General features: G+C 43.4%; 1 protein-coding gene across 5 annotated transcripts in view; it reads left to right on the plus strand.

Annotated features, from left to right (window-relative positions):
• The window catches only part of HTR4 (5-hydroxytryptamine receptor 4), a 128932-nt gene that overhangs the window by 102879 nt on the left and 2032 nt on the right, over nt 1–24021 (plus strand). The window contains exons 5-6 of one of the 5 annotated variants that reach the window (XM_045552709.1): nt 1093–1212; nt 2164–2454. The exons of 1 other annotated variant lie outside the window; for it this stretch is intronic. In XM_045552709.1, coding sequence (XP_045408665.1) covers nt 1093–1212; nt 2164–2254 — 211 coding nt within the window. In that variant the 3' untranslated portion in view covers nt 2255–2454. Of the gene's footprint in view, nt 1–1092; nt 1213–2163; nt 2455–3781; nt 4004–8672; nt 8779–24021 lie in introns of those variants that run through there. 3 more of the 5 variants (XM_045552713.1, XM_045552712.1, XM_045552710.1) reach the window with 3 other exon arrangements.

Genomic DNA, 24021 nt, shown 5'->3' on the forward strand with positions numbered 1-24021 from the left:
CATATTCATTTCACCCTGGAGTCTGCCGTAGTGGGACAAGGAAATGCTAGAGACAGCAAGACCTGAACACCGGACCTTAGTGTTAGTTCTCAAGGCGATGAGTGACAATATAGCAGAACAATTGAGAGCACAGATTTAGGTATCAAAAATGACTTATATATAAGGCCTGACCCTGCTATTTATTAACTGTGTACACTTGGGAAAATCATTTAAACTCTCTGAAACTCAGTTTCCTGTCTGTTAAATGGCTATAAAATACATGCATGAATGAATGCTTATAATGCACTTATTAACCCAGTGCCTGGCACGAAAGTGCTGCACTAGTGGGTGCCTGTTTTCATTGTTGCTAATAAAGACAATAATAACAAATATGATACAAAGGGAATTTGGTCAATGAGAGATGAGAAATTCTTCTTTCCTTTTTTTCTTCCTCCTCCCTCCCTCCCTTCCTTCCTTTCTTTTCTCCTTTTCTTTCTTTCTTCCATTTATTCTTGTTTTCTCTTAATAGATATAGTCAATGAATAAGACAAATAAAAATGTAAGTGAGCATTTAAAGACATAAGGGCACATCTTGAGTTATCTAGAGAGCTTACACTTTAAAATGACTTGTGGAAAGTCTGGAAGAAGGAATGTATAACCAAGGATGAATCAAAAGCTATGTTCAGAGCAAGTAACAAACCCAGAAATAGTTAGATCTCATTATTTAGGGAAGAAATCTTGCATATTCTGCTGCAATAAGAATAGACTTCCAACTGGAAAGAAGAGAACATTATGGGGAGAAAGTTGCTGTCCACGACTGATGGAAAGCATTTAACTGCCTCTGAGCCAAAAGGGGCCTAAAGGAATTGTTGCTAATACCTCTGAATGGTGCTCTTCTAGAACTGGGGAATAGGTCGAAGCTTAGAGACCAGTAAATATTGCCCCAATTCTTCAAAAACACCATAAAGCTAGACTCTAGAAACCATAGACCGTAGCTTGAAATAAACCTTACCAAAATTCTGAGACATTTATTACACAAATAATTTGTGAGCAAGAGTCAATGTTGTTCCATTAAAAAAATACTTCGTGTCAAATAATTTCATTGTCTGCTAGGACAGATTTTCTGTTTGGCAGAGGCATTTCAGCAAAGCACTGTATAAAGCCTGCCAGGGTGGATCCATTCTCAGGCACAGTGAGTGTTAAGTGTTTGACTGTAAGGAAGCCTGTCATGGTGTATCATGATGCTGTGTTTTAGCTGTGTCCTGTTCAACACTTTCTACCTTGACTGAAAATCTAGAAGGCACATGGCACTAAACGGAAAGATCTAAGTAGCACTGTAGATGATTTTATCTTCGTGTGTGCTTGAAAAAAATCCTTAAAGTCTAGTAGGTGCTAAATAATCATATCTTGAATATTGAAATTGTTTTGATTTAGAATGATCTCAACAGACTAAAATGATACCAAACCAGTAAAATGAAGTTTAACTTGGACAAATGTAATGAACTATATTTTGGCTCAAATAAATAAATGAATAAAGTCAATTGCACCAGTGTAATGAAGAACCTCAGGAATCGACAGCTGTTGTGTCAAAAAAGATAAAAGTTGGCAACGAATTCAGTATAAGCCAGCAATTTATTACCATTGTTAGAATGAAATGAATTTGACCACATTTATATGAGTAAACTAGATTGATGATGAAAAGCACATGATATAAGGCTCACTGTGAAGATTTGTGCTCTTTCTTGGTACCATAATTCAAAAGAGATCATCCTACTATGAATTGTGTTCAGAGGACAGTGCTCGTGATGGAAAATAATCTGGAAACCATAATAGGATAATGAACTATTAAGGAAGATAGGAATGTGTACCCTGGAGAAGAGAAAACTTGGGGGGATATAATTAGTAGAAGGCAGAATTTTGAGTGGGCTTGGCAGGCTCTTTAGTTCCTTTGGGTAGAGGTTGCAGGGAGGCAGATTTTGCCTGAACAATAATAGGCTATTTTTTAATGTCTAACATTGCTCAAAATGAATATGGGCTGGCCTGTCACGGAGATTCCCAAGCAGAGGCCAAGCAACCACCCTCTGCATGGCACAAGAGGGCTCCTGCACCGGGTGGGCTCTTTCATGAGATGATCCATGACGTCTCTTCCAACTCTGAGGTTCTGTGATCTTCTCCTCTCTCTAGGGATGCAGTGGAGTGTGGTGGCCAATGGGAGAGTCAGTGCCACCCCCCAGCAACTGCTCATTTGGTGGCTGCTCAGCCCAGTGACACTTAGGCCCCTGGGGCACTGACCCAGAAGACAGCCGTGCCTCCGAGGGAGGGCCCGGTCCCGAGCCGCTGCTCGTGCGCGACTGCACCCGGTGTTCGCCCGCGGCCTCCGTCCGCCCGTGCGGGCCCCCCAGCACCCCGGGCTTTCCCTCCGAGATTCCAGCAGGTGGCGCTCGAGGGAGGCGGGAGGCAGGACGGCCTCCTCGTCCCCTCTCCGATTCCCCCTTCCTGGAGTCTCCGCTCTTGTCTCCCGGTCTCTGGTGTCCCTGACGTGCTCTCCGTACTGTGCCTGGTCTGTCTCTCTCGTGTCCCAGACACGATCGCTTGCCGTGTCCTATCTCAGTCACAGATGTCTCCAGATACGCCCTGTTTGCTGTGTCTGCGGGCGGACATTGTCAAAACACATCCTCCCCGCTCCCGTCTTGGTCGCAGTTTGTTCCAGGAGCTCGTGTTACTTGCTCGGTGGCGTCCGTCGCAGCCCTGTTCACACCGCCCCAGTCCCTTCTCCACCCCGCCCTGTGCCGCCCGCTGGCACGTCCCCTCCCCGTGTCTGGGTGCAGTCGTGCGTCCTCTTGGCCCGCCCGCGTCCCCCCGTGCCGCGCCGTCCGCTGCGGGACACGCTCCATCCACGTTCGCGGAAGACACGGGGCCGGGATCTGTCGGAGGAAAACGGTCCCCGCGGCAAGCCCGGAGGGAAGCCGAAGACAGCCAGCTTGTCGCCGGCGCCCGGCCGCAGGCCCGGCTGCTCTGACACCCTCGCCCTCCTGTCGGGCTAGAACCGGACATCTTCTCCCGCAGAGGCTCGGGCAGGGCTGGCGGCCTCGCAGGTGTTTTTAAAGTCTCTGGAATCTGTTCCACAAGCTCGCGGTGAAGTGCACGGTACCGGTTGAAAACCCTTCAGTCTGGCCCTGTTGCTGCCGAAGGAGAGAGCCGTTCACATTGTGTGGACTTCTCAGGGGATCCTTGCAGGACCCCGGGTGCAGGAGGCAGGACCCAGCCCTGCTGGGGGTGGGAAAGCAATCCTTGCCTTGAAGTCAGAGACCCAAGGTCCAGCCCTGGCTCTGCCCCTACTAAGCTGTGAATCTTGAACAATTCCCTTTCATCTCTGGACCTCCCTTTCTGTTTCTCTCGACTGAGGTTTGGACCAGGAGATCTCTAAGATTTATTTTTATCTCTAGGACCACAGGATGCTGCTATAGCTGTCTGCTACCTCGAAAAGCCGTGGCCTGCCTGCCTTTTGGCTCTGTTTCAAAGGAACCACCCTTCTCATTCGGGCATTCTAGACCCCTCACCTTGCAGGCTTTGCCCTCTAGACTAACGTGGATGTCTTTCTTTCAAAGCTGAGTCCATGGCTCTTGCCAACTACCCCAGAACAAAGCTCCCAGGGCGGTAAATGCCACTTCCCAGAGCCATGTGAAGTTCTAACTTTGATCTTGGCTGTGATTTGATAGCATCTCAGGACTATTTATCATGCTCTCTTTTTTCTTGCTACTTATGATGTGTCAGTTATCATTTCCATTGTTGTTTACTTTAGTTCTGGAATCAAACCCAACAGGAAAGAAACTTTGGAATAAGGAAGAGAAGATTGTCCAAACTGTCCAAATACAAAAAAAAAAAAAAAACCAAAAAGAAAAAATTCTCTGTCTTGTGAAGGCTTAATTTTCTTGGGGAGAAAGTCATGCCTAGGGAAAGGAAATAGCCTCTGAAAGAGAAATGTTATTTAGGACTCCTGAATGCCATTGAGAAATACCTCTCCATGCTGAAGTGCTCCTTGTGTCGGCTGGGACTCACGCTGATCAGTGGAGCAGATTTGTCTGGGAACCTATTCCTGTCAAATATGAAGAACTTTTATTTAACTTGTAACTTGCACCCTGACTCTGTGGCTAGAGCAATCCCCTTGGATTTTTCAAGTCATTGTTCCTCTGCCTTCTCTAGGCTCAGCAACCACCATTAGGAGTCAAGTCCCCTTTTGAGGATGGTTTTTTCTAATGCAAAGAAGGGAGCGGCAAGCTTCTGAGCCTCATAGCTCTGGTCTCTGGACCCAGTGATGAGATCTGGCCAATCTGCTATGCTGCCCATACACTCTACCCCCTGCCTCCGTGAGCACATTGGTGAGGAGGGGAACAGTGTAGACATAGCACGTATGCTGAGTCAGTTACTAACTTACTGGGTGAATTGAACTAATGGCTAAATGTCTCTGGCCTCAGAGACAATCTCTCCTCCCTGCTTCACAAAGCTGTTATGAAGATAAATAAGACAATTTTTGTGAAAACATTCTGTAAATCACAAAATGCCATTCTACATGTTTGTTATTATGTTGGATATTTTGGATTACTGTGGATGCGACTGAGCATTCAAGGACTAAGAATTTATTCACCAAAAGGTGAACCAACTTAGAGAATGAGATTTCTATGTTGAAAAATAAGATCCGAGGACCACCCGTTGGGTACTGATTCTTCTAAATCTACCCCTCCTCCTTTGGTCATTCCAGGTTGTCTAACACACAAATTTATACATTGCAAATGCTTTCATTTAAAGGGATTTTATTGTTCTCAAAGTAAAGGAGTGGATGGGGAGAGTGAGGACCACAGGCTAATTTTGGTAAGAATGAACCTCAGTTTTCATATAACTTCAAAGACACGTGGAATAAATTCAAATGCTTGTTTGCCATGATAAAAAATGTATAAGGAGAAAAAATTACTGGGGCCTTTGAAATAATCCCCATTTTATAAATTCAATATATATAAATTCTATGAGAAAAATCAAACATGGACCAGACTACAAATGACCAGCTAACAAGAATATTACATAAAGGGTCTGCTAAGATACTGAACCAGATAACTTCTGAGATTTTTCCTGATCTGATGGTGTGTGTAAATGATTGCTAATTATGGCTTAATGTTATTTTAGCTAACACCTTAATTTTGTTTACATTTTTAATAGAGTAGAATTACAAATGGGGCCACTCATACAGTTTACAATGCACTGAGTCCCCTTGTGTAATCAACACATAAAGTACATGTGTGCCCATTTTATAGAATGTGGAACCTAATTTTATAATTTCAAAGGATTATAAATTTGAATGATGGCTGTATCTTTGGTTTTATGAGATTATTAGTTATATCTGTGATTTATTTGAAGTTAATGCTTTGAAGGTACCAGGACCCCCAATTCTAACTTTGTTTCCATTGAAAGCACCCTTGGCTTTATGATTATCTACTTTTTGATGAAGTTCCCAGGAATGTGTTATGGAAAAAACAAGGTTTATATAGATTTTTTAAATTCATAAATTCTATTTATTGATAAACATTGATAATTTATACATATGGTTGAGTGCATTATGTACATGTTTATATAAATTATATATGAAGGAAAAGCTTAAGTCCTAAAACTAATAACTGAATTTTGAATATACAATAAAAAAAAAATGCCAAAGTCAATCCCCATGCCTCAGTTCTATGGAGCTTCTCTGTAACCTCCAGGAGCCCTGGGCATTCCGCAGAAGCTATGGTTGTTCGAAGCTGGAGAATTTCCTGTCTTCAGTATCAGGTTCTCCTCAAAGGAAAGCGAGAAGCCCAGGGCCCCTAGATCGTGTGATTCTATCTATCTGTCTGCCTGTCTGCCACCCTCTTCAAGGCCTCAAGCACGAGGACAGATCTCTTCCATGGTCACCCCCCAAGCAGAGGATGGGGATCTACCCAGCCACTCTCGGGGCACGAATCATGAGGAACCATTCAAGGCAGCGTGACAGTGTATGTCCAGAGGTCTTGGATTGAGGTTATTAAGCATGTGCCTCTCTGCTGAAACCTTTTTAAATTTTTTTGGTGTCATGAACCACCCAGAGCCTGGAGTCCAGCTCTCTTAGGCCCAGATTATGTGTCAATGAAGTCCAGGTCTCATCTCCTCTGAGAGTGTGGCAGTACAAAGACTCCCGCTAGCAGTCAGGGAGAAGAGAGCTAGTCCAGGTCCTCTGTTCAACTCTTGGGCTCTCTGTCTTCTCATATATAAACTGCGGTTGACAAGGATTAGATTTTCAAATCAGAATCCCTTTTTCATGCACAAATTTACATGAAATCCCCCTGTATACAAAGGTCAAACAGGATGGGGAATCGGTATGTCTGGATCCCCCATCTCTGCTCATTACAATTCATATCCTGGGAGGAACTTTCTTGGGATCCTAAAGTCCTAAGCAGCTGGACAGGGAATATCCTCTAAAGGTCTGTGATAGTGCTTGTTTTTCCCCCTGCTCCTGGTTTTTCCGAAGCGTTGTTCATAATACTGCTGTGAGTTCATTTTTGAGGTGACAACACTTTCCTCAGAATCATATCTCCCACTTAGAAGATCTCTTCCTCCTAGAATGAAAATTTGAGGCTTCACCAGCTGGGAAGTACCTGCTATGTCCAGGCAGAGTACTAGACCCCAGAGACCTCCTGCGGAAACAGTCTCCACACTAACCTAGCCTTGGGAAACTGTCTCCTTTCTTGCTCTCTTTCCAAATTGCCTGTTTTCACTTTGGAGCAGCCATCTCCAGACTCATCCAAGGGAGAAAAACTAGCATTGATTTGGCACTTACTGTGTGCTAGGTGGTTTCTGTTTGTAAAATGGCTGAATTCTCTCAATAGCACTATAGCATTCAGAGAAACAGATACTTTTTGAACACTAGCTATAAGCTGGGTCTGTTGCCACAGGTCTATTAATAAACAATACTTAAAAGTTCTCTGCTCTCTCTTTTTCGGAACCAGAAAATGAACAAGGAGACATATATACATGAATTAGGCAAGTTTAGATGCTGACATGTGCTATAAAGAACATAAAACATAGAAACAGGCAAGAGGGTGTGTCAGCTGGGGTTGTTAGAAAAGGCTTAAAGGAGGAGGTGAACTCTGTGACCAGGGACAAGAATACTTGATCTGGAGGAATATCGAGTCAGACAAAGGGAACAGCAAATATTAACACATGTGCACTGGGTCAGGAATGCACTTACCATGGCTGGCTGGAGCTCAGTGAATGTGGGAAGAGTGGTAGAAGTTGGGAGCAGAGAAGTAAAGATCAATAATGATTCCATAGCATTAGATACCATTCACCAGTTACATGCTATGTGGCAACGCCATTGGGAAGCATTTACGTGTTACCTTTTTTTTTTTTTTTGAGACACAGTCTCACTCTGTCTCCTGGGCTAAAGTGCCATGGCATCAGCCTAGCTCACAGCAACCTCCAACTCCTGGGCTTAAGCAATCCTTCTGCCTCAGCCTCCCGAGTAGCTGGGAGTACAGGCATGCGCCACCATGCCCAGCTAATTTTTTTCTATATATTTTTAGTTGTCTGGCTAATTTTTTTCTACTTTTAGTAGAGATGGGGTCTCGCTCTTGCTCAGGCTGGTCACAAACTCCTGACCTCGAGCGAGCCTCCATCCTCAGCCTCCCAGAGTGCTAGGATTACAGGCTGTGAGCCACTGGGCCCAGCCTCATGAGTTACCTTATTTAACACTGCAAGGTCAGTATCATTTTCCCATCATATGGATAAAGAAACCAAGCTGAACATCAGAGAAGTTAGCCTGGAATTTGCCCAAGGACACAGAGATTATTTGGAGCTGGAAATGCAGCCCAGGGCCTGCCAAGGCAAGCCTTTCCCCCAGCATTATTTACTGAGGGGGACTTGATCCACCTGGAGCCTGCTTTCGTGGCAGCAAGAACCACCCTTGAAATGGATAGATCCTCTTCTGCCCTTCTCCTCCCCTCTTTCTCTATGGAGTGTTGGCTGTCTGTACACGAAGATGTATTTATGCAGTAATTCCTCTTTGATTTTAGGTTAGCTAATTCCAAATAACATCTAACCGGAAGGAAAGACTGATTTTAGGCCAGCCAGAAAGTGGTTTCCTATTAAAACTACTCATTTTATCAGAAATAAGGGGAAATCAATCTAGTCACAGAATAAGTAGGTTTCTCATGAATTTCCTTATCTACATCCTTAGTGACATCATCCTTCTTCAGTGGACTTTATCTGTCCTCTGGCCTGGGGCATGAGTCTGTAAAACACAACTTTGAGCATGCCATTTCCCCGATCAAAATTCCTGGAGGACTCCTCACTGTCTACCAATAATTTTTCTGAGTCTACCTCCAGCATTTCCTCTTTATCTCTGCAAAGCAAACAATGTGCTATGTGCGCCACTCACTTTTTCTTTACATTTTCCCGTTCTGGCTACTGGTCCTGCTGCTCTTCCCATGGGGCAGGCTTTCTCCAGCATCTCTTATGAGGTCCATTTCAAATGCCACCTTCTACTTGAAGTCTTTTTCAGCCTCCAGGACAGCATGAGGTTTTTGACCTACTCCAAACCCCAAATACATTATGTGCTCTTCTCCGATGACATTTTGGTATGCTTTTCAGTGTGGTTCATTAATTATGCCCTTTCTGAGCTCCCCTACCAGATTTTGAGCTCCTTTAGAATGGTCACCAATTATTGCTCATCTTTTTTTTTTCTAGTGCCCAACACAGGTTTTTGTGCATTGCAGCTATCCAGTAAATTCATTGAATTCACTTGTTTAGAAGAATTCAGTGCTTTTCCTTTTTAACAGCATCTCCACGGCCCCATCTCCCTGGAATCTTTCAGCCCCAAATCTCACTGCTGCTCTGCCATTAATACTCCACCCACTGCAAAAGCTGCAGCCTTCTGATAAGAGGAAAATCTTTCTGTGACAGTTTTGAATAAAATCAAGATGTTTATCATATTTCTTGCAAGTAGCAAAAGGATTAGAGTTTCAAAATACCATTATTTCCCTGATTTATGGTAAGTTTTACTTTCTTTTTGGTTCATTCTATTGAAAAAGGACTTGAACTTAAAGTTTCGTGTTTATAGGATGCAGTGATGAATCAGACTGAAGTCATGTCAGTTACTTGACATTGTAGGATACTAGAGAACACTGACCACCATTTCACCAGTAATGGCATTTATTGAGACAGCATGGAGGGAAGGGAGGGTGGACCAGGCTGTGGAGGTAGAATGGACATGGCAAGAGTTACTCAGGCTAGGGTCTAATAGAGCATGTTCAAACGATGTCAGAAAATGTATTTCCATATATCCTTACTAACTTGTGGTATGACTGGGCACATCCCTGCCCCTTTCTGCCTTAAGTTTTGCCACCTGTAAATTGAGAAACTTTCTTTGGTTATGAGCATGGGCTTTGGCATTAAATGACACTTGAGTTGAGATCTAGGCTCTATCAGTTATTGATTGTGTGACACAACCAACTTCCTTAACCCTCTGAGCCTCAGTGTCTTCTTTGCGAAGGAATAATGCTAGCACATTCCCCAACCAGGGTGTTGTACTGAGGCTTCAGTGGGTTAAAGCGGATAAACAGTGGTGCACAGTCTCTGGCATGCAGTAAACTCTCGCTGAAGTGTGGCCGTTACTATTATTACTGTTATTAATGGATTCCATGGCATTTGAAGTTCAGAAGTAGTAGGCAGGGTCGCATGGAAAGTGCTGAAAAACCAGGAGCAGGGAAATCGTGGAAGTAGCAGGCAGTGATTGTTTCTGTGCCAGTTGTCTAATCTGAAAAGGGGCAGGCGAAGAAGACTACTGAGGAGATGATGGAGATGGTGGGGGATTTGGCTACAGAGGTAGAGAAGAAAGATACACACAATGTGTATGGGCAGGAAATGCAGTCTGGGTGTCATTCAGTGTCTTGTTATGGAGCATCTGAAGTGTCCGTTGATCTTCTCCAATTCATGTGTCTCATAAACAAGTCACATTTCACCTCCTAAGAGGGTAAAATGATGCAACTTTATTGAGCAGCTAAGATATTAATATGTCTGCTTTACATATCATGTAATTCTCAAAACAAGTCTTTACTGGCTTGAATCCCAGCTTCTCAACTTGCCAATTTTGTTTCTTTGGGCAAGTTAATTTCTCTGCGTTTCAGTTTCTTCATTGGTAAAAATAGAGGTGTTAATACTACCTAACTCATGAGGTTGTATAATTTAAATAAAATTATGTCTATCATAGCAATTAGAACACTGCCAGGAAGATAATTGGTAGTTTCTATTATTATTTTTGTTATTATTTTATAGAACACCCATTTTATGGATAAGTCAGATGAGGCTTAAGGAGACAATGTTTCTGACCCAAGGTCCTATAAGTAATAATGAGAGAGCCAGTATACAGACCTAGATTTGCCTACCTTAAGAACCCATGCTGTATTTTTCTGCCTGCCTAGAAGGTGAGAGACAGACACAATGGCATCAAACTTTGAAGATATACTCCCTCTGAAATTAGAAGACATTTTATAATATGTGTGAGTAGCCTGGTAGCCTGGATGAATAGTCATTTAAGTTGCTCTGGAGCCTTGAAGGAAAGGGCAGAGGTTATCTATATTTTTAAAAACTTGGTTGAGATCAGACAATTTAATTTCAATTGAGTCTTTTTCAGTATTGAATGGCATTAGGTGGTTATGTCATTTCATTCCATCCTTGGTCCCTTGAATTAGCGTGGTAACCATTAGTATATGGTCTCTTGTCAACAGGATCCAAATGGGGGCCCATATGCCACTGCTTAGTGATGACATTCCTGGCCATAACATAGACCACCACCCCTCTCCACTCCACGTTCTTTCTCCAAAGCCTTATAGCAATCTCTCTTCATCATCCTCGGGGACTTGCCACTGGGGAACCTGAGTCATCAGTTACTAAGGCTTTGTGAAAGGGAACTCGACCCAGGGTTTCATGATTTGAAATGAAAAGCCCCTGGCTGGCTGAGCCGAGGCACCATTTCTGGTGGGACCTCTTGTCCCAGTGGGCTAAGAGTGGGCAGTCAAAGGGTGTGAGTCAGTGGAAGGAATTACGAGACAGTAGTCTTATCAGGATCACCCTTATTGCCACATCTCCTCCCCTCAACACAGAGCCTTCTGGAAACACTGAACTTGTAAGACTAAAAGGTCAAAATCATTCTTGAATTCTGTCTCACTTAATAGTAGCCTTCATAGTGGAGAGCAGTCGCTATTTATTCCCCAATTTCCTGGCATTTATTTGCTAATTCAGACTTTTCTATTGCAGCTGTTGGTTTCACTGTGGTACCCTGAATGATGAAAAACAAAACAAAACATGAATTCTGGTTTCACCTTGCTTTTTGCCACTCACCAGCTCAGTAACGTCTGTCAAGGCTCAAAGTTCTTCTTCATGATCTCAAATTTCTCATGAAACAAACGGCCCTAGACACCTCAGCAAATTTTATTCATTCACTTGACAAATGTTTTTGTGCTGTTAGAAGAGAGATACATAAATCAGTTTTGCTCAATGGCTGTTGATGGCTTCTACGTTAATAGATGGGAAAAGGTACAGTCACAAAAACCAGAAAGCTAGGCAAAAAGTGGTGAGTCCAAGGAGGCTCATTAAGACACTGTATTATAAAATGTGTAGGACTGAGCGACAGTTCAAAATATCACTATCATCATTATTGTTTGTCTAATGTTCCAGGTGGGAAGTCATCTCTGATTTCTGTAGCTTTCAAGTCTCTTCCAGTTAGTCTCCAAATTCTCTTACTTTGCAAAGACTTATCTGGTCTCTCTCTGGTTTCACTGCCACCTCTCAGAGCTTGTTGCCCATCATTTCACACGAGGACAACTGCCACTACCTTCTACCTCTTTTCCCTTTACACCTGTACACACTGTCAGGTTGATCTGTTTTTAAAATCACACACACAACAGATAACAAAAAGAAAAACTAAAGTAGCACCCTCCCTAAAATTTTCCATATTCAACAGCTCAAGAACTTTCCGTGGTTCCCCGTTGCTCATCGGTATTCTACACCCACAGCACAGCGCTCAATTCAGAGTAGAATGAGTAAAACTGGGCCAACTCCCACTTCCTTTTCCAGCTGTCAAGCCATATGTGATGTCTCCCTGCTTGGCTGCAGCCTGCTAACCAGTTGAAGCTAAGGCTGAGTTTGTGGACTACCTTGTCTGTGAAACCTAATCCAGCCCACCCTGATCTATTTAATACGTTTTCCACAGGACCTAGGCCCCAAGGGCAGCAAGCACAATCTCCATGGATGCTCTTAGGCCTGCACACAAAAGAGACACATCCAAATTAGCTATCTCAACATAAAACTAACCAATGCCACTAATACCAACATTGCCACCACCAATAACAAACAGTACAAGGTGAAATTTACCCTTTAATTGACAGAATACACTGATTCCATCTAGACAGACTGTCCCAGGAGATAATAGAAATGGAACAACCTTTTTATCATCTCAGGAATGTAAGGAATAATTGCAATTGATTTCATCATTCTGCTTATCCTCATTTAAATTAATTTGTATTAAATACCTACCGTGTGGCAGGTAAAAATAGTATTTCTGCACATAACATCTTTCTTTCCTCCAAATAGTCCTATGGAAATTATTTCATAAATTGTTACCAATTCCCTATAACTTAAATTAAGGAATATTTATTGTCTTCATTTGCACATTCAAATGCAAGGTCCAGAAGAATCTGGGAAAATGGCTGAGATTTTGGGGAATGATTGAATTCTATCAGAAATCGGAATTATTTCACTCCATAGAAAATTATTTATTATATGTCTGGTATGTATCAGGCACTGTGTTAGGCATTGAGTCTGCTCACTTTCAGCCTTCTACCTTGTCCCCAAGTCTGTTCTAAGAGGAAAAACTATATTCGGTTTAGAAATCGACTGTGTCAAAAGTACAGTATCTCTAACTCAGTGATAATATCTTATATTTCATTTTTTATTTTTTTCTGTAGCATCAAGCCTAAAATACTTACATCTAGTTCTTTATAAGAAAAGTTTGCCAACTCTAAAAAAAGGTTGGCAACTCCTGTTCTACAGTCAGACTGCTTGTGTTGGAATCCTTGTGGCCTCTTACCAGCAGCATGATCTTGAGCAAATTACCCAACTTTTGTAATTAATTTTCCTTATATGTCAAGTGGAGATGATAATCATACTGATTTCACACCGTGTTAGGCTACATGTGTTAATATGCATAAAATGCGGAGGCTAGAGGCTCGTATATGGTCAACATTTAAGAAATGTTAGCTGCTCTTATTAATACATCATTAGAATCATCACCAGTTCTTCAAAAGACATTTGTGAGTATTAAATGAGACAGTGCACATCAAACACTTAGGACAGTATCCTTCTTGTAGATACTCAATAAATGTCAGCTGTCATTGTTTTTATCATCTCCATCACAGTCATCATCATCATGATTAACATTTTCAAAGCTCTTTCACATCCATCATCTCATTAGAAGCTCCCAACAACCCAGTGGTTGGTGTAATGATATTCCTATAATAACTAAGAAACTGAAGCTCAAAGAGGTGAAGAGATAGACACCAAGCCAGGAAGAGGCGGAACGTGGAGTAGCGCCAGAGATTTTGCATTCTGGACCAGCGTGTCCTCTCTCCACACAATGCTGCCTCTCCATCAAAATATCTGAGGATCTGTTGTTTGTTAGTTTTCTCCAAATGATATACTTTGAGTCCTGGGAGCCTGACAAGGCAGGCAAACATGACTGTGCTCCTCCCTGGCAGTATTCTGCAGACAGGAAGCTGGGATAATTGGATTCCAGCCATTTGGTCTCAGGACTGCATTTGTAACCAGCCAACTGCTGATGACCAAACCTAATGGAATAAGCCCTGACCAAACAAACACAGCCCCCCTGGAGGAACTTATTGTTTATGCTGCAGAGAAAGATTCATCAACAGCAGCCAACAGCCTTCTAATGGTGCTGACCCAGGGCAGAGCTGACTGCAGAATGTCCCAGACCTTAGCCTGCCACCAGGGACAAGCAGAGGTGCCTGGAGTAGGGAAATGTCCGGGTGGTGAGCCAGGACGTTTCTGACAGTGGAGCTGGTGGGGTCAGGTCAGAACTGTTTTTTAATTTGATTTGTGCCAAAGACAATGGCAAGACTCATTTGAGCAAAACGTACGCTCAAAGTGATGCTTAAAGAAAACTGTTAGGATCACAGTGGTATAGCATTAGAGTGAGTTTTATATAAAAACAGCTAACATTTCAAAGTTAGTTTATGAAAGTAGTCATTATATCTACATATTACCCTGTCACTTCATGTAGTACTTAAACCAGCTTTAGCTTAGATTTTTTTTAAGGCAATAGACTCCAGTGTTGAGCAGTATGTAAATTTGTGTTTCCTGATATTATTGCTGTGAAAATAATGAAAATCATCTCCTTTAAGAAGCCTCAACATTGTCCCTGATATGGAGGGCAGAATAAATGAAGTGTGCTTTGTATATAGGGATTTGCCAAGGTAAACAAATGGCTTCTGACTCTGATGATGAAAATAAGTTTTGCTTAGAAACAGCTCTTGGACCAACTGTCATCCAGGAGACACTGAGCTCTCAGTGTGAGGAAGAGGATGAGACGACCTCCCTGTCCTAGAAGACACCCCTATGGGTCCATTGGTTCTTCCTCACACCTGCTGCCAGGTAGCTGGCTAACCAACAGCCAAGCCCTGGCCATCACCATCCAAACAGTAGCCAAGCCAGCAGTCACTTGTGCTCCTTCCAGGGTCTGGGACCTCCTCAGCTCTGTCCCAGGCTGACAGACTAAGATCCTGCCTATACCAAACATGTCTGAACTTAAGAAAGGTAAACTGACCTGTTGGCATAGGCTACTGTGGTCATTTAAAGTTCTCTACATCGTACAGGAATGGGAAGGGGATGTGTAACACTCCTTTTCTGTTTGAACTCCTTTTCTGTTCAAATTCTGTTCACAGTACCAACCTCATGGGTTTGTGGTGAGTAGAAAATAGAATACTACTAATATGTGGCAAAGGGCTTTGTAAAATCATGGTTTGCAAAGCAAATGTAAGTGATAATCTCTATATGTAAAAATATAGGTTCAACTAGGTGTGGTTTTACATGATAATTCCAGCTAGTGAAAACGCAAACAGCCAGAAGTCCCAGGAAAACTATACTGTTAATTCAGGAAGGTTGACATGAGCAGGAGACTGTGGATAAGGCATGTTATACAAATTATACAGTTTCTGAAAGTCTAAATTTTTATTTTATATTAATACTTTAAATTTCATCTATCTACATGTTGTACTCTCAGAAGTCCAGTCATTATACTCTTTAAGGGTTTTATATCCAAGAAAAACAACATCATTACTTGGATTTAAGAGGAAATATGTAAGCAGGTAAAAGTTGTTAGAATTATAATTAAATAATTAAGGTCCAATAAAATAATGTATATATACCAAGTATTAATGGTTTGTAATGATTTATAATAATATTATCCCATGGGTAGTCCCAGCCCCATAGAAATATTCTCGACCACTTAATTGTGGGAAATAGAGAGCGAAGGAGAGGTCTCAGCTACCATTTATGCACTAAAACTCAACAAGGCTCCTGCTGTCTGAGTGAATGGGTCCTTATTACCTTGAAGTCTATGCCATGCAGATACCCAGATAGTTAAATCTTCAACTGGTAATTCAGAGCCTATTGAAAGTTTCTAAGTTTATTTTTTAGATTTTCACACTAGCATATGAATTATTGAAATTGGAAATTTTCATCAAATAGACATGGTGTTCAGATGGCCCTAAGAGAGCTTGTTAGCTCAGGATACCCGGGCATGCCATCAGGCTAAGAAAATACTAGAAAGAGTCCGTCGAAGGAAGAAAAAATTGAAGGTTCAAATCACCATTTAATCATGTAATTAACTTGAAGTTTGATTAAAATAATACTAGCTAATATTTATGAGCACTATGCCAGGTACGATGCATATATGATAAACTGCCTTATTTCATTCACTATTCACCAGAACTCACTGATGGAGAAACTGTTTTTATCCCCATGTTGTAGATATGGAAATTGAGCCACAGAAAGGTCTGAGGTTGCAAGGCTACTTAGTAATGGAGCTAATGTTAGAATTCTGGATGTTTGACTCTTAACCACCACTGCTCAATTAATGGTCAGTGAAATACCTCACTGTGCTGGATGAACAAGTCATGGCTCTTTTCCCCAAGAGGTTTATAATTTATCTAGAAATGTGCTATTTCAATGTACAGTTGCATGTAGCAAGCCACAGCAAGGACTGACGTAAGGCATCTTACATTGTCAAATGAATTTTAGAAGCAGAAAGTGCCTCTTGTTTAAAAGAGAGAAGGGGAATATCATAGTGAGAGAGTCAGAGATGGCTGTATGGAGGCAGTGGCTGTATATATTGAATTATATTTTCAAAGATTCTTCCTATGATAGACATATCATTGGAAGATTAGCTAAAGAAGAGAGAAGAGGAGATTGTGTTTCATTGCTTAGTGAATTAAGGTAGTAACAAGCTCTGTGAGTATCCCAAGTTGTTGTGAGACTCAGATGAGATGCTAACTGTAAATGTGATTTTCAGACATACAGTGTGTCATAACCATGTTGTGCAATAATTGTGTCCCACTCCAAACCCCCCCCCCCGAATGCGCTTTAAGGAAAATTGGCATGCTCATTTGGGCTGAGATCACTTGTCCACTAACTTCTGTGTTTTCTCTCTTTCTTCTTTACCACCTTCTGCTTGGCTCTCCCTCATCTGTGGCTGTTTTCTGTGCCAACTAAAGTGGCTGTTCCTCTGTCTCCAGCTTCCTCCTGCTCTTCTGCAATAGACCAGTTCCTGTCTAACTGTGACCGTGCTCTGTAAGTCTGTCACTGTCTGTTGTGAGTCTGTCCGTGTCTATTTATTTCTTCCTACAAAACATCCTTAGTTTGTTTAGTCTTCTGCCCTCACTGGACAAGATTGAGGGTGCACTGTCATTGGCACAGGCCTGCCATGCCCAATATTCCTTCTAAAGCTTGACTGCTGTTGATCTGAAGGCAAAAAATTAATATGCTTGGGAGATTTATTTTATTCCCTATTTTTTAATTTTTTAATGATGTGTTTGGCTTTTTCCCTTCTGGGAGCACAGCCTTCCCAAGATTCATGGCAGAAGGACGCTGTGATGGAGCTGAAATCACCCCGTAGAATGACAATTGTGGTCCTCAGAGGTTCTCGAGTCTGAATTATCCCCAGTGCCCCAACTCTTTCTTAATCTCCTTGGATGTAAGTGGTGGACGCTGTACTTCTTAAACAAATGATTGTGACTAAATCCTAAATCATGGTGCTTTTTTTTTTTTAGTTTTTTTTTTAAGGCTTCCCCTCATGCCAACATTTTATGTTATCATGGTACATTTAGCAAAACTAGAACATTAACATTGGTCCAATACTATTAACTGAGCTGTAGATTTTATTTGAATTTTCCCAGTATCAAATCAGTTTTTGAATAATTTTACTCAATGTTGGCATTTTGAATTTTTATTAATAAGTTATCCCGTGCTACAGTAATGACCTTGGAAGATGTTTGAAATGTTTTTTCTCAGTGCTAAATGTCCCCAGTTGGTTTTTCTGTGTTGATTTTTGTTGACTTGCTTAGTTTCTTTTCTCTTTGCCACATACCAGCTATCATTGTTTCCTGCAATCAGCTCATTGGCTACTGGTATTATATACTTCCCTTGCCCTTCGCTGCTCTGCTGGGTGTTGGGGAAGAACCAAGCTCTCTAGAGCTGTATGAAAACTGAGCTTAAATGTTCTATGAGAGAAAAACTGGGGAAGACTACAAGAAGAGTCCACACCTTTGCGATAACTACTTTGATGACTCAGAGTCTTTGAAAAAACTAAGTTCAGGTTTCTGGATAGTGGAAGTCACTGGATAACTGACTTTTGGATAAATGATGTGTTGCTAGTTAAAGATTCATGGAAACACCCACATATATACACCCTCTGGCAGCTCATTTTCTTTAGATGCATCAGGCTTTACTGACTTAATGGCCTACAATAAAAAAGTCACACTTCTACACCCTGTTGTTTCCTTCTCCCACCATACACACTCTTTCTTTGACCCCTTGAGACCTTCCATCTGAGGATGAAAAAGGGGAAACATCCGTTTTTCATCCTCAGACTCCCCGGCTTCTCTGCCAGGTGTTTCCAGGGGAATGAACCCAGTCCATGATGCGAGCTTTAATGCTAGGAAGGCCTCTCCAGTCTCTTCATAGACAGAACAGAATCTAGAAATGTCCATATCAGAGCTGTTTCTGAAATGGGGGTGTTTGGAGGAGACTGTGCCTCCCCCCACACTCACCCTAGAAGATATGGTATTGAGCATAGAAGAAGGGAAAGAAGCATCATGAATGCAGAGATCATCGGAGTGGTACAACACACAGTTTTACTGTGGGAGAGGAGTTGCCAATATTTTTTGTGATCATTTCAAAGGCCAGGCAATGTTAGGGGTGTATTGTTTCATTCATTATATATTCAACAATATTTCTATAGAGTCTATGATCTTCACCACACTCTGTGAGGTGATGTGAGCTATAAATCAAGTATTAAAAAGAAATAACATTGGGAAATACTAATAACAGGAAGGGGCCTGGATTTTAGCATGCCTGGGTTGGAAACTTGGCTCTGCCAATCAATAGCTGAGTGATCTGGCAAGTATTAACCTCCATGACTCTCAGTTTCCTCATCTGTGAAATGGAGACATATAAAATAATAGTGCTGACATCATAGTCATTATAAATATTAAATGCAATATTTAAAAAACAGTGCAAGGTCTGGAGGAGGACTGAACAATTGTTACCTCTTACAATATGGCAAAATATGGATTCTGCTTTTCAGGAGTACCAGGAAGCCAGACACATACCCAGCAGGACAGCTAACAGTAGCAGATAAATATTGTGTTCTCACAGACAATAAATGCTGATGGATGTGTAGAAAGTCTTCTGGAAGGAGGTGGGAATTGGACTGGGTCTTAAAGGGTGAATAAGATTTTGATGTGGTAGAATGTGGGAAGTTATTGTAGACCTGAAAGTCAGGGGGTCATGTATAGTGTATAACTTAGAACGCTTTGGTTGACAAGTCCTACAATGTCTAACTAAAATTAATTTAAATAATAATGTCATTTATCAATTTATAAGTTAGAAAGTCCAGAGTTTGTTAGTTTCAGAGTTGGTTAATTTAGTGATTAGAGAACACTGTAGAAGACTCAGATCCTTTTTATCTTTCTACTCTGCCATTCTCAGCCTGATAATTGATCCTCTCATGGTCACAAAATGGCTGCCAAAGCTCCAAACATTGCAACTTCCTAACATAACCACAACCAAATGTTAGAAGGGAAGGCAAACTCTTCTTGTACTAGTCTTTTATTCAGGAGGAAATAGTTTTTCAGAAGATTCACCTAGGAGACCCTTCATTCCCATTGGAGAGGAGAGGATCACAGGGCAAACCCTTAGCTACAATACATCTCACACTTTTATCTTTACTAATAGGCAGTCTCTGCCAGAAAGAAAGAAGAAAGTGTGGGTGTATGTGTTCAAGTATGTAATTCACAGTGTCTGTCATAAGTTGTAAGAGCTTCCTGAAGAAAAATGAAGGGGAAATTTATTGGAAAGATACTGGGATATCTCAAGGATTCCCAAAGCCAGAAGTTTACTAGTCTTCACTAGCATTAAAAGAAGGAATAGGGGTGTTCCCAGGGACTAGCATTCACCTTTCCACTCCTCTGAGGCCATGCAGTCTCTTGCCTGCTCTTCCATGCTCATCCAATTTTTGTCTGTCTAGACCACCTTTCTCCACTTCTATGAGAAAAAGAGCCCAAACTGGCTCCCCTGGGCCCTACCCATTCTCCATCTAAGCACTAACAGACCCCGATTGTGTCTCCAAATCTCCAGTTACATATTTCCTGGAGACAGAAGCACAATGGTCTAACTCGGACCTCTCCTCTCCGGCCGGACATTGCTATGACCGGGAGGTCGAGCTTCCTGCAGGGGAAGGACTGGAAAACAGGCACCAGATGTGCCCCACAGTGAGGAAACATGTTTAGGGAATCTGAGTCCTTGAGGACTGCGGGGAGGATGGGGTAGGACAGGAGAGGAGCACCCTTAAAAGAAACATTCCGTGTTTTATAATAGCTATAAATGTCTGTATAAAAATACAAAGTTGGCCAGGCACGGTGGCTCATGCCTGTAATCCTAGCACTTTGGGAGGCCGAGGCCGGTGGATCGTTTGAGCTCAGGAGTTCGAGACCAGCCTGAGCAAGAGCGAGACCCTGTCTCTACTAAAAATAGAACGAAATTATATGGACAACTAAAAATATAGAAAAAATGAGTCGGGCATGGTGGTGCATGCCTGTAGTCCCAGCTCCTTGGGAGGCTGAGGCAGAAGGATTGCTTGAGCCCAGGAGTTTGAGGTTGCTGTGAGCTAGGCTGACGCCACGGCACTCTAGCCTGGGCAACAGAGTGAGACTCTGTCTCCAAAAAAAAAAAAAAAAAATGCACAGCTGCATGATAAGATAAGATGTGGATTTGGGTCTTTATTCCACTGATAACCAAAGATTGGACCCGGGGCCGGGATCCCTTAATATCCATTTTCTAGTGACAAAGATGAGCTAGTCCAGAATGGAGCTACCAGGAAGCTGAGGAAGAAGAGAAACCCTCTGTGAGGAATACTGAGGAATTGAGGGGTGCTTCCCCTGGAGAAGAGGAGGGTCGGGGTGGCTGGGGCCCCCATTGTTAATGGCATTAGCACCCACTGTCTTGCCCAGGCTGGAAACTCAGACTCACCTTGGACACTTCTCGGTCATCCCCCCGTGGCGTCAATGATGGTGTCCAGCCCATCAACCTGGACAAAGTCCCCCTCTCTTCTCCCACCCACGATGCTGCTCTCGCTCATAACCTTGTCTTTTCCTTCCACGCTGGTCTCAGTGTCTCGACTGTCCCCTTCTCCTCAGTGCAGCCACCGCCCTGTCACCTAAGGATTTATCCCAAGCTCCCGAGCCTAGCCATTAAGCCCTCAATAATATTGCTGCCACCTCCTTTAAGCCTCATGTCCCAGCACTCCCAGCCTTGCTGTGTAGGACGTGCCCTAGAACACTCACCACTCTTCCAAGCAAGCACGCCATCCATGCTTTTCCTGCCTCTGTGCCGCTGCCGCGCCCAGGCCCGGGATGCCCGCACTGGCCCTGCGTCCAGTGCGTCAGCAGGTCCTGCCAGCGTTCCCTTCCTGATACATCCTGAATCCAGCCACTTCTCAACACCTCCAGCATGGGCATCCCACATCGCTGAGCCACCGACATCTCTGGACACCTGTGGTAGGCAAAATAGTGGCTGCCCCGAGAGAGATCCACATCCTAACTCCCAGAACCTCTGAATATGTCACCTTACGGGGCAGAAGGGACTTTGTAGATGCGATGGAGCTAAGCATCTTGAGATGGGGCGACGGTCCTGGAGTATCTGTGTGGATTTACCGTAATCACAGGGGCCCTTGTAAGAGGGACCAGGAGGATGGGGCAGACATGGGGATGGAAGCAGAGGTTGGCACAGTGGGGCCATAGGTTAAGGAATATGGGCAGCCTCCAAACGCTGGAAAAGGCAAGGAACGGCTTCTCCCCACAGCCTCCAGGACGAGGGCACCTTTGCCAACACTTTGATCTAAGCCCTGGAAGACCCACTTTGCACTTCTAAGCTCCAGAAACGTCAGATAATAAATTTGTGCTGCTTTAAGCTACTAAGTTTGCAGTAGTTCATTACAGCCACAATTCACCCCTAATTTCCCTCCAGGCTCCCATTCCAGCCTCATTCCAGTTCATTCTACACACCACAGCCAGGATAGTCCCATAAAACGTAACATCCTCGTGGACTGGCTCTGCTTGCAGCCTCGGCCGGCTCTCACTGCGCATGGGCCACGGTGGTCCCCAGCCTGGCCTCTGTGGACTCTGCCCCCTCTTCTTAGACACATGCCCACCCCCAGGACTGCAGGCCTTTGCTGTCCCCTTGGCCTGGTGAACTCCTACCTTTCTTTCAGTTCTCATCTCCTGTCACTTACTCAGTCACACAACCCTGACACACTAACCGAGGCCACTGGCCCCCCTGACCTGCTCTCGTAGCATCACCGACTCTCTCTCCCTCTTAACACCTCTTAGGGCTGTGACTTCACATCTCACCCTGGAGTCCTCTCACTGCACCGCCGGCTCCATGGGGACAGGGACAGTGTCTCCAAGGCATGGTACCATGCCTGGACTGTGGTAGCCACTCAGAATATGTTTTTAAGTAAGTAAGTGGCTGAATGAATAAATGCTTAGGATTTATGTTCCTGGAGAAAACACCCACTGTAACAATATTCATTTCCAGGTGCTAGAGCTCCAGCTTTCATGAAACTCTGCCTTAGGGTTGAATCTCTAAACCAAGGCATTATATATTTTAATAATTAAAACATCTTGCAAGCCTCCCCCCGAAACGCCCCTCCACCCAGTGTGAGTGAGCACCGGCTTGCAGGGGAGGGCAGTGTGATGTGTAATAGTCTAATCATTTCCTGATAATACCAGGCTGGGCAGGCAGAGGGGGCTATTATTACGCCACTAATTACCACATCCAGGCTGCTCCAAGAATGATGCTAATTACTCAGTGAATGAATTGTAGACTCAGGTAATTACCAAACCTAATGTGGCTCCCATCATGTTTGAGTAAATTAATAGCTTGAAGGGAGCTGCCTGCTGCATTGCTGTTGCTTGGGAAACAGCAGTGTTTCTCCACCAGGATGTGAAACTGCCCAGGTGCACCCACTCACCTGGGCTCCACTTTCTACCCGTGACACTGCAGGTAAGCGCTTGCTCTCGCCAAACAGAACCGAAAGACATTTGCCAGTCTAACAGATGATGGTCTCTCTCTGGGGCTATATCTTTATCTGTAAAGCCATCCTGAAGGTTTCTTTTAGCTCTGTGATCGATTATCAAGGGAACAAACATTTTTGATCAATTACTAAGGAATGGATTTCTGTTCTGAATCAGGATGGTGAGTACTGGGTCCAAGTCTTGCTTTGATCAGCAGATAACAATACTGACATTTATTGAGTGCTTGCTTTTGGGCTGGCACTATTCTAATAAGCATTTTATGTGCATCATCTAATGTCCCAATGACCCAGAACATTTGGAATAATTCACAGGGCCAGTACGTGGCAAGGCCAAAATTTGAACCCAGGCATTCTGCCTCCATCCCATCTGCTTTCAATAGGCCAGCCAGAGGGGGCTTGCGGGGAGGTCATTCAGACTGTGTCCATGATGCTGTGCTCAAACTCCTCCCATGTAGTGGGAGCTGAAGCCTCATCGGGATCTGTGGGGCTGCCCCCACCCTGCTCTGGCCCTGGCTACCTTGCTGACCTCAACTCCTTACATTCCTCCTCAGCCCCTGACATTTTTGCTGTTCTTCAGGTGCGCCAGGCAGGATCTAGCCTCAGGACCTTTGCACTTACTGTTCCTTCTACGTGGAATGTTTCTCTCCCACATATGCACACGCCTCCCTCTCTCCTTGTGTCTCATAAGGTTTGGTCAGGAGACATAAACCATGCCAGTTACTTAAACAACATTTTAACATAAAAAGTTGTTAACTAGGCAGATAGTCATTAACTACTGAAAGAACGTTCTTGAAGCCTTGTGGAGTTAGCAACTGCAGGGAGCTCTAGGGCTGAGAGAATAAAGACAATCGTCACAAAAACTTAGAAACTGAGAGCAGGGACCCCACCGAGCTGAAACTTAGACCTCTGAGAAGGTGGGGCTGACCAGAGGGAGCTGTCCCTCTGAGGGCTGCCACAAGGCGGCTCTGCAAGAGTTGGGAAGACTGTAAACTGGCCCCGGCTGCTGCTCCAGGAAGGCACCGCCTCTGCTGGGGCGAGTGAGTGTTCAGGGGCGACGCTGGCAGGAACCACAGCAGACAGGAAGCTCGCAGGAGCGA

The sequence above is a fragment of the Lemur catta genome, chromosome 5 (assembly GCF_020740605.2).
Source record: "Lemur catta isolate mLemCat1 chromosome 5, mLemCat1.pri, whole genome shotgun sequence".
In the NCBI taxonomy this organism is placed as follows: Eukaryota; Metazoa; Chordata; class Mammalia; order Primates; family Lemuridae; genus Lemur; species Lemur catta.